Genomic DNA, 11,857 nt, shown 5'->3' on the forward strand with positions numbered 1-11,857 from the left:
GCTCAAGTGGTAGAGCACTAGCCTTGAGCTGAAGAGCTGAGGGACAGTGCCCAGGCCCAGAGTTCAGGCCCCACAACCGGACCAAAAAAAAACAAAAACAAAAACAAGAAATTGGATTCTCAATGTCAGCCCAAGGATTAATTTGTAATGCTACCACTAAGCCACATTCCCAGCCCCCAAGGTTTCTTATCTAAGAATAATCATTTGCAAACTGTTTCTCTGAGGCACTAAAGAATCTATTGAAGGAGTGGCCTGAGATTTATTGTTTAAACAGTGGTGAAAGACAAATATAGTAATTGCGTTTTTGTTGTGATTAGTGCACATCACTCCCTTTGACAAGGGTAAGCCCAACAATAAGTAAAACTACATCACCCACATGAAGCGGTTCCCTGCTCTTGCTGTCCACTGAAGCCAGCGACACTAATCAATCTATCATGATTAGAAAGTTCTTTGCATTAACATTGAGAAGGAAGATTGCCAGGTCACAAGTCTGTTTGAAGAGACTCCAAATCCATACTAGCAAGCAGAGAGTTTTTCAAAGAGAAGGGATCTTGGAAAACAGGGCTCTTTCAGGCACTGCCAATGAGAAGATATGGTGGCTTGACCTTTCTACCAAGAAATCTGGCCATGTGTAGGAATAATGCAGAAAAAATATACAGCTCTATTTGGATTCTGTGAAGAGAAATTGACATCCAGGAAGTAGGCTGAAATAGTGAAACAAAACTGAGCATAAAGTACAGCCCTCAAAGTTTTCTTTGCAATAGCAGCACACTAGGGACAGCCCAGAAAGCATCAGGAAGTTCATTAAGTAAGCTTCCCTATGGTGAAATATTATTTAATGAGTCTTTTATTCAGTGTAAATTTGGCTACATGCTTAATTCAGTTCAAACATTTGACCTGCTAATTATATATATTGAGCTATTGCTCCTAACGTATTTATAATGTACCATGTGATTTTTTTTTTGTTTCTCTGTATGTTCCTCCCCCACACCACAGTACAATCCCTGTTTTCAATGTATTTGATGTTGGTGCCCTGAATCTTGTATATACACTTCTCTAGCTTGGGGAGGGGAAGGGAAAAAACAAAATGCTTAAATAGGGATACAGGTTGACCCATTGTAACAATGAGATGTACAAGACACTATGTTAAAAAAAAATGAACTTTACAATTTAGGCAGGGAGGGGAGAGAGGAGAGGGGGGAGTGTAGTTGTGGAGGTGGGAAGGAAGGGAGGGTAGGGGAAAAACAAAGGAGGAGATAACAATGCTTGACAGGAAATATGCTCATTACCTTGCTCAAGTAACTATAACCCCTCGGTGGAGTATTTTTACAATTAAAAATGTATTTAAAATTTCATATATTGAATATTTAAAGAACATGTTGGCCATCAGTGGCTCATACCTATAATCCTAGTTACTCAGGAGGCTGAGATCTAAGGATCAAAATTCCATGCCAGCCTAGGCAGGAAAGTCTATGAGACCCTTGCCACCAACTAACCAGTAAAAAGCCAGAAGTAGAGGTGTGGCTGAAGAGGTAGATCATTAGCCTTGAGTGAAAAAGCTAAGGGACAAGGCCCAGTTCATGAGTTCAAGTACTAGAACCATCCCTCCAACACCCCCACCCCCCAAAATCTAAGACATAGACACAAACATTCACAGTATCACACACAGATACTAGCAATACAGAGAGCGAGCATTTCATTTTACGAAGGAAAAAGTTGCAAGACTCAGGCAGTGGAGTGCTCACGACCCTGAGTTCTCATCATTACAGAGACCACCTCAGGAGAGTCCCTGCCTCTCCCCTGTCTCCAGAGATGTGGAATTTAATATTGCTAGTTTCCAGTTAGAAGGGCAATGGTTAGGTTTGGGAGTTTTCTAGACCAAGATTTTGCCTGAGCTCACCCAGTCCTTCTGGGACCTTCCATGGTCCAAAAGGCAGAAAAGAGATATCTACCACCCAAGGCACAAAAGATTGGTCTCCCTTTAGCTATGAGTACAAAAATAATAACATGAAAAAATTCTTATGATGTATGGTAAGGTTAAAGTTGTGTATACTGGGCAATTTTAAACTTATACTGGTAAATTAAACCACACACAGATCATAGGAAATATCTTGGGGGGAAAGCCTAGCAATGTAGTTATCTGAGTAGTACGGTACAGATTTTTTTGCCTTTCAATTATATGTTTTCTAAATGCATAAAATGAGTGTGTATTCTTTTAAATAGTTGAATATGGGAAAAACACCTTTTGTTATATTTAAGTAGTTTTAGTTTATTTTTTAATCTATTTTTTTAATCTATTTTTTTAAATTTATTTTGTTCTGGCTCTGGAACTTGAACTTGGGGCCTAGGCACCATCCTGAGTTCTTGTGTTCAACACTAGTGTCCTATCACTGTCAGCTTTTTGGTGATTAATTGGAGATACGTTCTGGTGGACTTTCCTGCCCAGTTTAGCTTTGGATTATGACCCTCAGAGCTCAGCTTCTTGAGTAGCTAGGATTTCCAGACACCAGCCACTAACACCCACTAGTACTTTTTATTTTGTCATGTTTTAAAAAATATTTTTATTTCACTGATGTATAAAGAATGCAGTTCTTCTTAAAATTTTGTTCATATATTAAGAACTTTGTCAATAATTTATAAATTCGAGAGCATTTTTCTTTTCTCTTTTAGTGGTCCTAGAGATCAAACCCAAAGTTTTATATGTGCTAGGCAAGAGCTCTACCACTGAGACTCACCCTCGATTCCTGACTAACTTTCTTTTGTTCTTGTTTTGTTTTGTTTTTGTCTAAGAGTGAGACTCTAAAAACTCAGTATCTGACACTTTTGCTCATATCCCACAACCCCCTGACTGGCTTTGTGATATAAATGATTATAATACTTGCAAAGGACTATAGGGTTGTTTCTTTTTTTTTGGGGGGGGTCATGGGGCCTGAACTCTGGGCCTGGGTGCTGTCCCTCAGCTCTTCAACTCAAGGCTAATGCTCTACCACTTGAGCCACAGCACCACTTCTGGCTTTTTTCTTTTTGCTTATGTGGTGCTGAGGAATCGAAACCAGGGCCTCAGGCATGCAAGGCAAGCACTCTACCACTGAGCCACCTTCCCAGCCCCTTGTTTCTTTATTTCCATATAAAAAAGAAATAATCATTTCTATCCTTGTGCTTTTTTGTTTATTTTTCTTATTGCACTGGCTAAGACTTTTACCCAAATGGTTCAGTAGAAAAAAATGATTGCTGGCATGTTCTTCTTTCTGATTTTAAAGAAAATATTTACAGAATTATATCTTTAAGTGTCTGTCATGGGGTTTGATGGATATTATTGATGAAATCAAGGTTGTTAACTTCCATTTTTTACTTGCTAGGACTTTCCACAGGGATTTGTGTTAATGTTTATCAAATACTTTTTCTGTATCTCTGAATAGTTATGTTTCCCTTCCACAGGCTCCTGAGTAGTTAGGATTACAGGCATATGCCGCCAGTGCCTAGCATGTTTTATTTTTAATCCAATATAGGCATCGCATTGCTAATATTTTGCTTGAGTTATTTCTATCCACTTTGTTTCTAAGATTTATTAATCTGTGTTTTTATTTCTTACCTTTGAGTATTAAAATTATATCAACACTTTAAAATTAGTCACGGAGCATAAGAGCATAAGATTGAAATTACTGACAGGAACAGGTGGTTATGTCTGTAACCCTAGCTAATCAGGTTGCTGAGATCTGAGGATTGTAATTCTAAGCCAGCCCAAGCAGGAAAAGTCTGTGAGACTCTCCTCTCCAATTAACCACCAAAAAGCCAAAAGTGGAGCTCTGGCTCAAGCGGTAAAGTACTAGCCTTGGGCACACACACACACACATACACACACACACGCACAAACACACACACACATGGACACACTCAAAATTGAAATTGAAATTGTTTCTTAAATGTAAAATGATCTTGCTATATATTTAAATTTTTTCTCATTTTTTTTTGGGTCTGGTCGTGGGGCCTGAACTCTGGGCCTGGACGCTGTCCCTCAGCTCTTCAGCTCAAGGCTAGCACTCTACCACTTGAGCCACAGTGCCACTTCCGGCTTTTTTCTTTTTTTGTTTATGTGGTGCTGAGGAATCGAACCCAGGGCCTCAGGCATGCAAGGCAAGTGCTCTACCACTGAGCCACCTTCCCAGCCCTTTTTTCTCATTTTTTATCTCTTCTTCCCTTCCTCTCCCTTCATTTCTTTTTTTCTCCTCTTATCTTGTGAGTATTTTCTGTTTATCTTTAAAGAACCCAACAGTTTAGCTTCACTGATTCTATTTCTAACACTTTATTCCTATTCTACCCTTTATTCTGCATTCTTTTTCTCCATTCTTCCTGATTCTTCTAGTCTGTCCTTTCCACTGGGAGTTCCTGCTTAACGCAGTTAACAGGGTCCTGATCTAAGATCCTTCTCTAAAAGCCAGAGCTATGCTGAGTTTGGGGATTCAAACTTGTAATTTCAGCTACCTAGGATGCTATATTTAAAAGGGTGGAGGTCTGAGACTAGCCTCAGCAAAAGTGGAAGACCCTATCAAAAAACCCCAAAAAACAAAAAAACAAAGCAAAGCTGGAAGTATGGTTTACATGAGTAGGAGGGCACTTAATCACAAGACCCTGATTTTGAACTCCAGTATTGCCAAGAGCCAACCAAAGAAACAACAACAAAACAAAGCAAAACTACATCTGAAGAACAGCAAATTCTCTAAGGGTATTGATTTATCATGATAGTTCAACGTCTTCATTCCTGAGTGTTTCTTTTTCTTTCTTCTGATCCCAGCCCTGCATTGGAAAGCGTCTATTAAACAAATAGAAACCTTTACTTTAAAAATGGCTCTATGTGGGGCTGGGAAGGTGGCTCAGTGGTAGAGTGCTTGCCTGAATGAGGCCCTGGATTCGATTCCTCAGTACCACATAAGCAGAAAAAGCCGGAAGTGGCGCTGTGGCTCAAATGGTAGAGTGCTAGCCTTGATCTGAAGAGCTGAGGGACAGCTCCCAGGCCCAGAGTTCAGGCCCCACAACCACCACCACCAACAACAACAAAAGACTCTATGCTATCATGAAACTTTTGCTGCCAATATTGGTTCCAGAAGAGGGGTCACAGGCTCTGAGCGTTAATGGCTGAGAACCTGTAGGTTTAGGAAGTTCACCATGGAGCTAGCTTCTGTCAAGACTCAAAGCCTGATGACAGAGCAATGTTCAATATTATGTTCTTAGGAATAAGAAGCAAGGTTATCAAAATTGCAAGGAGTATGCTTCTTAATCTAAACCTTATTTGGAAAAATGATGGCAATTTTATAAAGGAGAGAGTAAGCCTAGAGTTCCAAGCCCTCTACCAGTTAGATTAAGGAGGGGAATTAAGAACCTCATGGTCCATCTCTGCAGTTCAGTCGCTGCCTGAGTCCACTTCAGTTTAGAAATGTGTCCCCAGGCAGTACTGACAAACTTGTCAGTGAGTCACTTCCTTTTTATTAAAAAATAAATTGACTCATAATCACTCTCGCTTAAACATCTAAATAGTTCTCTTGAGAAGAAAAAACCTGGTTGCTGGCAGTGGTGGTGCAAACCTATTATCTCAGTACTGGAGAGGATGAGTCACCTGGACTGAGAATGCAAGGACAGTATGAGGGTGGAGGGGAAGAAAAGGAGAGGGAAGGAGAGGGGGAGAGAGACTATAGTCTACTCTAAGAACTGTACTTGAGCCTAAATTCTTCATCCCTAGGAGTTTCTTACTCTGAATTTCTTCCCTCCCAACTTCTTGAATACTAATGTTAGGAAAAGCTGGAGGGATCTGGGGTAGTGGCTTCGTAGTAGAGACTTGCCTGCCATTTGAGAGGCCCTAAGTTTGAGCCTCCTTCCACAAATGGTTTAAAAGCCCCAAACAATAAGTTCCTATGCAAAAAAATAGTTTTCTTTTTGGTTAGAAAATTCAGAGACCAGGAGATGGGAAGGGATAGGAAGGGGAAACAAAAGAGGAGGCAACCATGCTTGATAAGAAATGTACTCATTACCTTGCCCATGTAATTGTAACCCCTCTGTATGATCTTTTCACAATAAAAAAGGGGGAAAAAAAGAAAATTCAGAGATCAATGGAAGGAAGTTATTGAATGAGATTGACTAGACTCAGAGACCTTTAAGATAAGTTCAAGAGAATGGCGCCTAGTAGTGTAAGTACAGAAGAATACTTGGAACAAAAAAATACAGTATTTAGGGGCTGGGAAGGTGGCTCAGTGGTAGAGTGCTTGCCTTGCATGCATGAGGCCCTGGGTTTGATTCCTTAGCACCACATAAGCAGAAAAAGCTGGAAATGGCGCTGTGGCTCAAGTGGTAGGGGGCTAGCCTTGAGCTGAAGAGCTGAGGGACAGCGCCCAGGCCCAGAGTTCAGGCCCCACAGCCAAAAATAAAAATATAGTATTTAAACATTTTGTTGCGGATATAATTTTTTTTTTTTTTGGTCCGGTCATAGGGCCTGAACTCTGGGCCTGGGTGCTGTCCCTCAGCTCTTCAGCTCAAGGCTAGCACTCTACCACTTGAGCCACAGCGCCACTTCCAGCTTTTTTTTTTTTTCTTATGTGGTGCTGAGGAATTGAACCCAGGGCCTCAGGCATGCAAGGCAAGTGCTCTACCACTGAGCCACCTTCCCAGCCCCGGGGGATACAATTTTTTTTCATATAAGAATAGTCATGACTGCTCAGCACAGAGGCTCAAGCCAGTAATCCTTGTAATTTGGGAGGCAGAGACCAGGGGGTTGCAGTTCGAGGCCAGCCTGGCAGAAAGTGTAAAACTCCATGTGAACAAAACGGCGCGGTGTGGTGGCCCAGGCTGTCATCCTCAGCTACAGTGGGAAGCAACAGTCACCTCACCATTCCAGTTTAATCTCGTCTTTTCCCTCATGAAGAAGATGGGCAGAACCAAGGAACGTTTAACTCATGATTTTGTGGTGGTTTTTTTTTTTTTGAAAGTAGGGGTAGTGCTTGGATCAAGCCAGACCTCAGGCATGCTGGGCACATGCTGTACCCCCAAACCACACTTAGCTCTGGGATTTCCTTATAGAGCAGTTAGAAGCTCTATTCAGGTGCCCTTTGGGTGAGGATCCTGTGCCTCTACCTCTCTCTACTTATTTCTAGATGTTTCTTTCCAGGCAAGCACCTCAAGCTCTGACCCAGAGCAGACTTAGGGGATGCATTCAGCCCCCACCAAGCACTGTGTGGAAGGCACAGTGGTTTCCTAATATGCAGAAAGACAATCAGTCACTCATGGTGAAGGAAACCACCTCCATCTTTTGGGACCTCTGATGGCTCTTTGAAAGGAAGGAACATTTGGAGATTACAGAAAGAAAGACTGGCATATTTTATTTCTAAATTCCTTAGGAAAAACTGATGGTATATCTTCACTTGAAAAATTCTCACATACAACCGGCTCATCTACATAGTTGCAAGACTTACTACTAGGCCCTGAACATTAGCACTCTTAACCACCCATGGGTGCATCCAGACTATTATTTTATCATGCTCTGAGTGCTTTGAATTTGACCAATCATGAAAAATCACCTTCTTGTGCTGATAATCCTTTGCAGTTATGTTTATTAGTATGAATTGCACATTTTAATGTCGTGCAGAGTAAAATTTTCACACCTATGTGTGGTATGTACAATCAAATCCAACTTTTGTTAGGGAGGAATGAGAAAAAGGTGAGTATGAGAAAAAATGATGCGGGTAAGCACTAGATTGAAATGAAAAGGAAGCTGTGAAACAAAGTCAAACATCTCCTGTGAGTGCTTGAAAAATATGTGTATAGGGCAAGAAGTAAGTTAAATTTTACTCTGTTTTGAGACAGGGTCTTCCAAAGTAGCCTAGCCTGGCCTTGAACTCACTATCTTCCTTTCACACCCTCCCTAAAGCTAGGATTACAAGTAGACACTGAAAGTTCTAGAGTGTACAATTTAAGTTCTAATCTTTTGATTACATAATTACATAAACAATGGTGTAAGCCGGAGACAAACAATTTGTTGGCACATGCGAAAGAGAGGGTGCACTGAATCAACTATTCCATTACCACCTTCAGAAACAACCTGTACCAGAAGCAAAGTGCAGACACTTGTTTTCATAACATTACTTATGAGTAGGCCTGTGCAGAATTTATGGCTAGGGTAAATTAAGGCTTATAGATGTCACTATGTATGAAAGTTATATGGGGTGCCTTATGCATAAATGGGAGTCAAAAGCTTTGATATCACTGACTTACCCTGTCCAGTCTAATAAAGTTCTAGCACCTTGTCTCTAATATTTAAATAATATGTTATCATTTCTGGTTCAGGTTCAAATGGTAGCTATACAATGTCAACAACATCAGAAGTATCAATCAAGACAGCGTCCACAGATGAAACAGACAAAGTTTCTTCTGTGAGTTCTCCTGAAGGGGAAAAAACCACCTCAAGTCCTTCCAGTGTAAGCAACACACCCTCAACAACATCAGAGGTGTTCAGCAGGACAATCTCCACAGACTCCACTCCAGGAAACACGGGGGACTCATCACTACCACAAGTATCTACAAGTCTTACTCCAGTAACCACAGGAGTGTCAACAACACCTGTGCCAAATGGACTACCAATGGGACCAAGCTCCATTGCCTCCACTCAGGAATCAGCCTCATTTTCTGAGAACACCACAGAACAGGGTCCAGAGCCCACCGGTCAGTCTCAATTGAGTACCCGCACAGAGGGGGACAACTCAGCTCCTTCATCCTCCCCAACTAGTCAACCTCTGACAGAGACAGTTTCTCCTGGAACATCCTCTCTAGCTGAAACAGCTAGCTCATCTCTTTCTAGTATCAACAACTCCATGACAACCTCAACAGGCTTCACCCTAGGAAATGCAAGGGACACAGGATCTCCACATGCTGCTGGTAGTCTCAACTCAGTCACTAAAGAAGTCTCAACAACACCTGTGTCAAATGAACTGTCAACAGTACCAATATCCAGCACCTCCACTCAGGAATCATCTTCACTTTCTCAGAACACCCAGACTCACAGCATGACTACCTGTCAATCTCAAATGAGTACCCTCCTAGAGACAACCTCCTCACCTCACTCATCCTCCAAAATTGGCCACACTCTGACAGAGACTGTTTCTCCTGGGACATCCCCTAAAGGTGAAATAACCACCTCAAGTCCTTCTAGTGTGAGCACCACACCCTCAACAACATCAGAGGTGTTCAGCGTGACAACCTCCCCAGACTCCACTCCAGGAAACACTGGGGACACAGCACCACCACAAGTATCTGTAAGCTTTCCTCCTGTCACTACGGGAGTTTTTAGGACACCTGTGTCAAGTGGACAATCAGGAGGACCAAGCCCCATTGCCTCCACTCAGGAATCTGACTCATTTTCCCAGAACTCCCAGACTCAGAAGTTGGAATCCACCACTCAGTCTCAAATGACTACCTTAACTCTTTCATCCTTCAGAAGTGGACACACTTCGACAGAGACAATTTTGCAGAAATCTCTCCCTACAGGTAGCATAACTACCCCATCATCCTCACCAGTGTCAGAGGTCTTTACCATGACAGGATCCTCAGAATCCACTCCAGGGAACATATCGGACACATCATCACCACAGGTATCTGGAAGTTTTACTCCAGTCACTGTGGCATTCTCCAGGACACCTGTGTCAAGTGGACAATCATCAAGACTAACACTCAGTACCTCTACTCAAGAATCAACTGCATTTTCTCAGATAACCCAGACTCCAAGCATGGAGGCCACCAGCCAGTCTCAAATAAGCATCCTCCCCCAGGTGACCACGTCAACCGTTTCATCTTCTCCAAGTGGACCCACTCTGACAGAGACTGTTTCTCAGGGGACTGCTTTTCCAGGTGAACCAACTGTCTAGTGGTATCAACAGGGCCTATGTCCAAGGTCACAGGAGGATACAGTGATTAGTCGTATATTTTCAGTATCTCTCCATCTTTTATTGGGTAACTTAAAATGCTCATATAGATAGGATTTTTGGGTGAGCTCAGAGGAGAAAGCTTGGAACTTTCATTTCTAGATCCTAATTTTCTGAGTCATGATTCTGCTGCTCGCAATAGTTTTAACTCATGTCTTCTTTCCCTCCGTGTCCAGGGGCAGTGACAAATACCCTGAGGCCACGCAGTCCCTCACCACCCTCCACATCCCCTCCCACACTCACCACCTCTACTGCCAGTGCTTCCACAGGCTCCAGCTCAACAGCTCCCCGTCTCCCCACCCAGCCCTTAGGAGGTAAGTGATGCCATTAAGTTGGGGCCTCTCTATCCTGCAGTCTACTAGACATAGAAATTGTGGTGGATTAGATTTTCTAGGAAGGTCCTTGTGTATAATTAAGGGAAATGGTTCTCTGGGTACCTCTACTGCCCTCATTTGGGCCAAGAGAAATTCAGTTGCCCCCCATATTTCTGTTTCCCCTCCCCCCCTTAGGTCATGAGGCTTGAACTCAGGGGCCTGGCTGCAGTCCCTGAGTTCTTTTGCTTCAGGATAGCGCTTTACCACTTTGAGCCACAGCACCATTTCTGGTTTCCTGGTGGTTAAATAAGAGTCTCACAGACTTCCTGCCTGGGCTGGCTTTGAACCATGAACCTCAGATCTCAGCCTCCTGAGTAGCTAGGATTACAGGCACAAGTCACCAGCACTTGGCTCTGATATTTCTTTGTGTGTGTTGGGGGGGGGAAGATATGTTGGTCTGGGAATGTGGCTTAGCATTCCTAGCATGCATGAAGCCCTAGGTTCCATTCCTCAGTACCATATAAACAGAAAAAGCCAGAAGTAGTGCTGTGGCTCAAGTGGTAAAGCGCTAACCTTGAGCAAAAGAAGCTCAGGGATAGTGCTTGACCCTGAGTTCAACAACGGGGGACTGGCAAAAAAAAGGGGGGACGTGTAATATAACAGAGTGTTCGATATCAGTCTGTTCATTCAAGGTCTGTGCTCTCTGGAATCAGAAGGGCTTTACAGAAGCAGCGAGATAGCATCAGAGTTGGGTGCTTAGGGAAGCTCTGTGCATAGCATCAGACTGAGATCTGAAACTGGGAAATGGTCATGATGCCAATTCTCAAGGGGAAGACCAATTGTCCTTTGGGTGCAAGCCCACACACTAGTTACAATGGAAAGCCTCTAAAGTGTAGGAATGAGTTTATGGTGAACAGGAAGCTTTCTGGCAAGAGCAAAGAGGATCTGGGGGCAGGGTAGCACCTCAAGTAAGGAGGAGAGTCTAAGCAATTGGATGAAAGGCATGAAGGTACAAAGCAGTCCCTGTGTTGCATGGGAAAGAGATTCTCAAAACATTTGGGGTTTCTGGGCAAGGTAAGAGTCGTGGGATGGAGACTGGTGTGTGGGAGGATGCTATAGTAAGGAGAACCAAGGAGGACACAGTAGATTTACATTTTGTGATGGGCACTGTGCTGGCTGTGGAGATTAGAGAACAGCAGTGGAAAGGCTCCGTGCTTGCTTGGAATTTTCTCCAATGGGGACCAGGCCAGGGCTCCAATGAGTCAGGAGCTGCGGGTATGGAGTGAAACCCATTTGAGGAATATTCAAAGGACAAACTTTCTTCAACTGGAGCCCAACAACCTCAAGGAGCTCATAGGACAAATTCTAAGGATTCTTTAAATTTATGTGGAGACATACCATCTTAGAGAAGTCCCCGTCTATGAAAAGGTCTTTTGACTACTAATCTTCACTATTTCCACATTTTGCTTTTAATTCTTAAAAAGATTCTGCCATCAAAACAGATGCAGAATAGTTTCGATCCAAACTAGGCAATAAGAAGACCAATTGAGCTCTCTCTCGCTGCTCTTTTCTAGCTCTCTCTGC

At 42.7% G+C, this 11,857-nt stretch overlaps 1 protein-coding gene across 1 annotated transcript in view; it reads left to right on the forward strand.

Moving 5' to 3' along the window:
* Positions 1-11,857, forward strand: part of Muc4 (mucin 4, cell surface associated) — a 48,439-nt gene that overhangs the window by 9,105 nt on the left and 27,477 nt on the right. The window contains exon 2 of the mRNA XM_013019316.1: positions 10,136-10,273. Coding sequence (XP_012874770.1) covers positions 10,136-10,273 — 138 coding nt within the window. The remainder of the gene's footprint in view (positions 1-10,135; positions 10,274-11,857) is intronic.

This window comes from Dipodomys ordii, unplaced genomic scaffold, assembly GCF_000151885.1.
Source record: "Dipodomys ordii isolate 6190 unplaced genomic scaffold, Dord_2.0 Scaffold45, whole genome shotgun sequence".
Classification (NCBI taxonomy): domain Eukaryota; kingdom Metazoa; phylum Chordata; class Mammalia; order Rodentia; family Heteromyidae; genus Dipodomys; species Dipodomys ordii.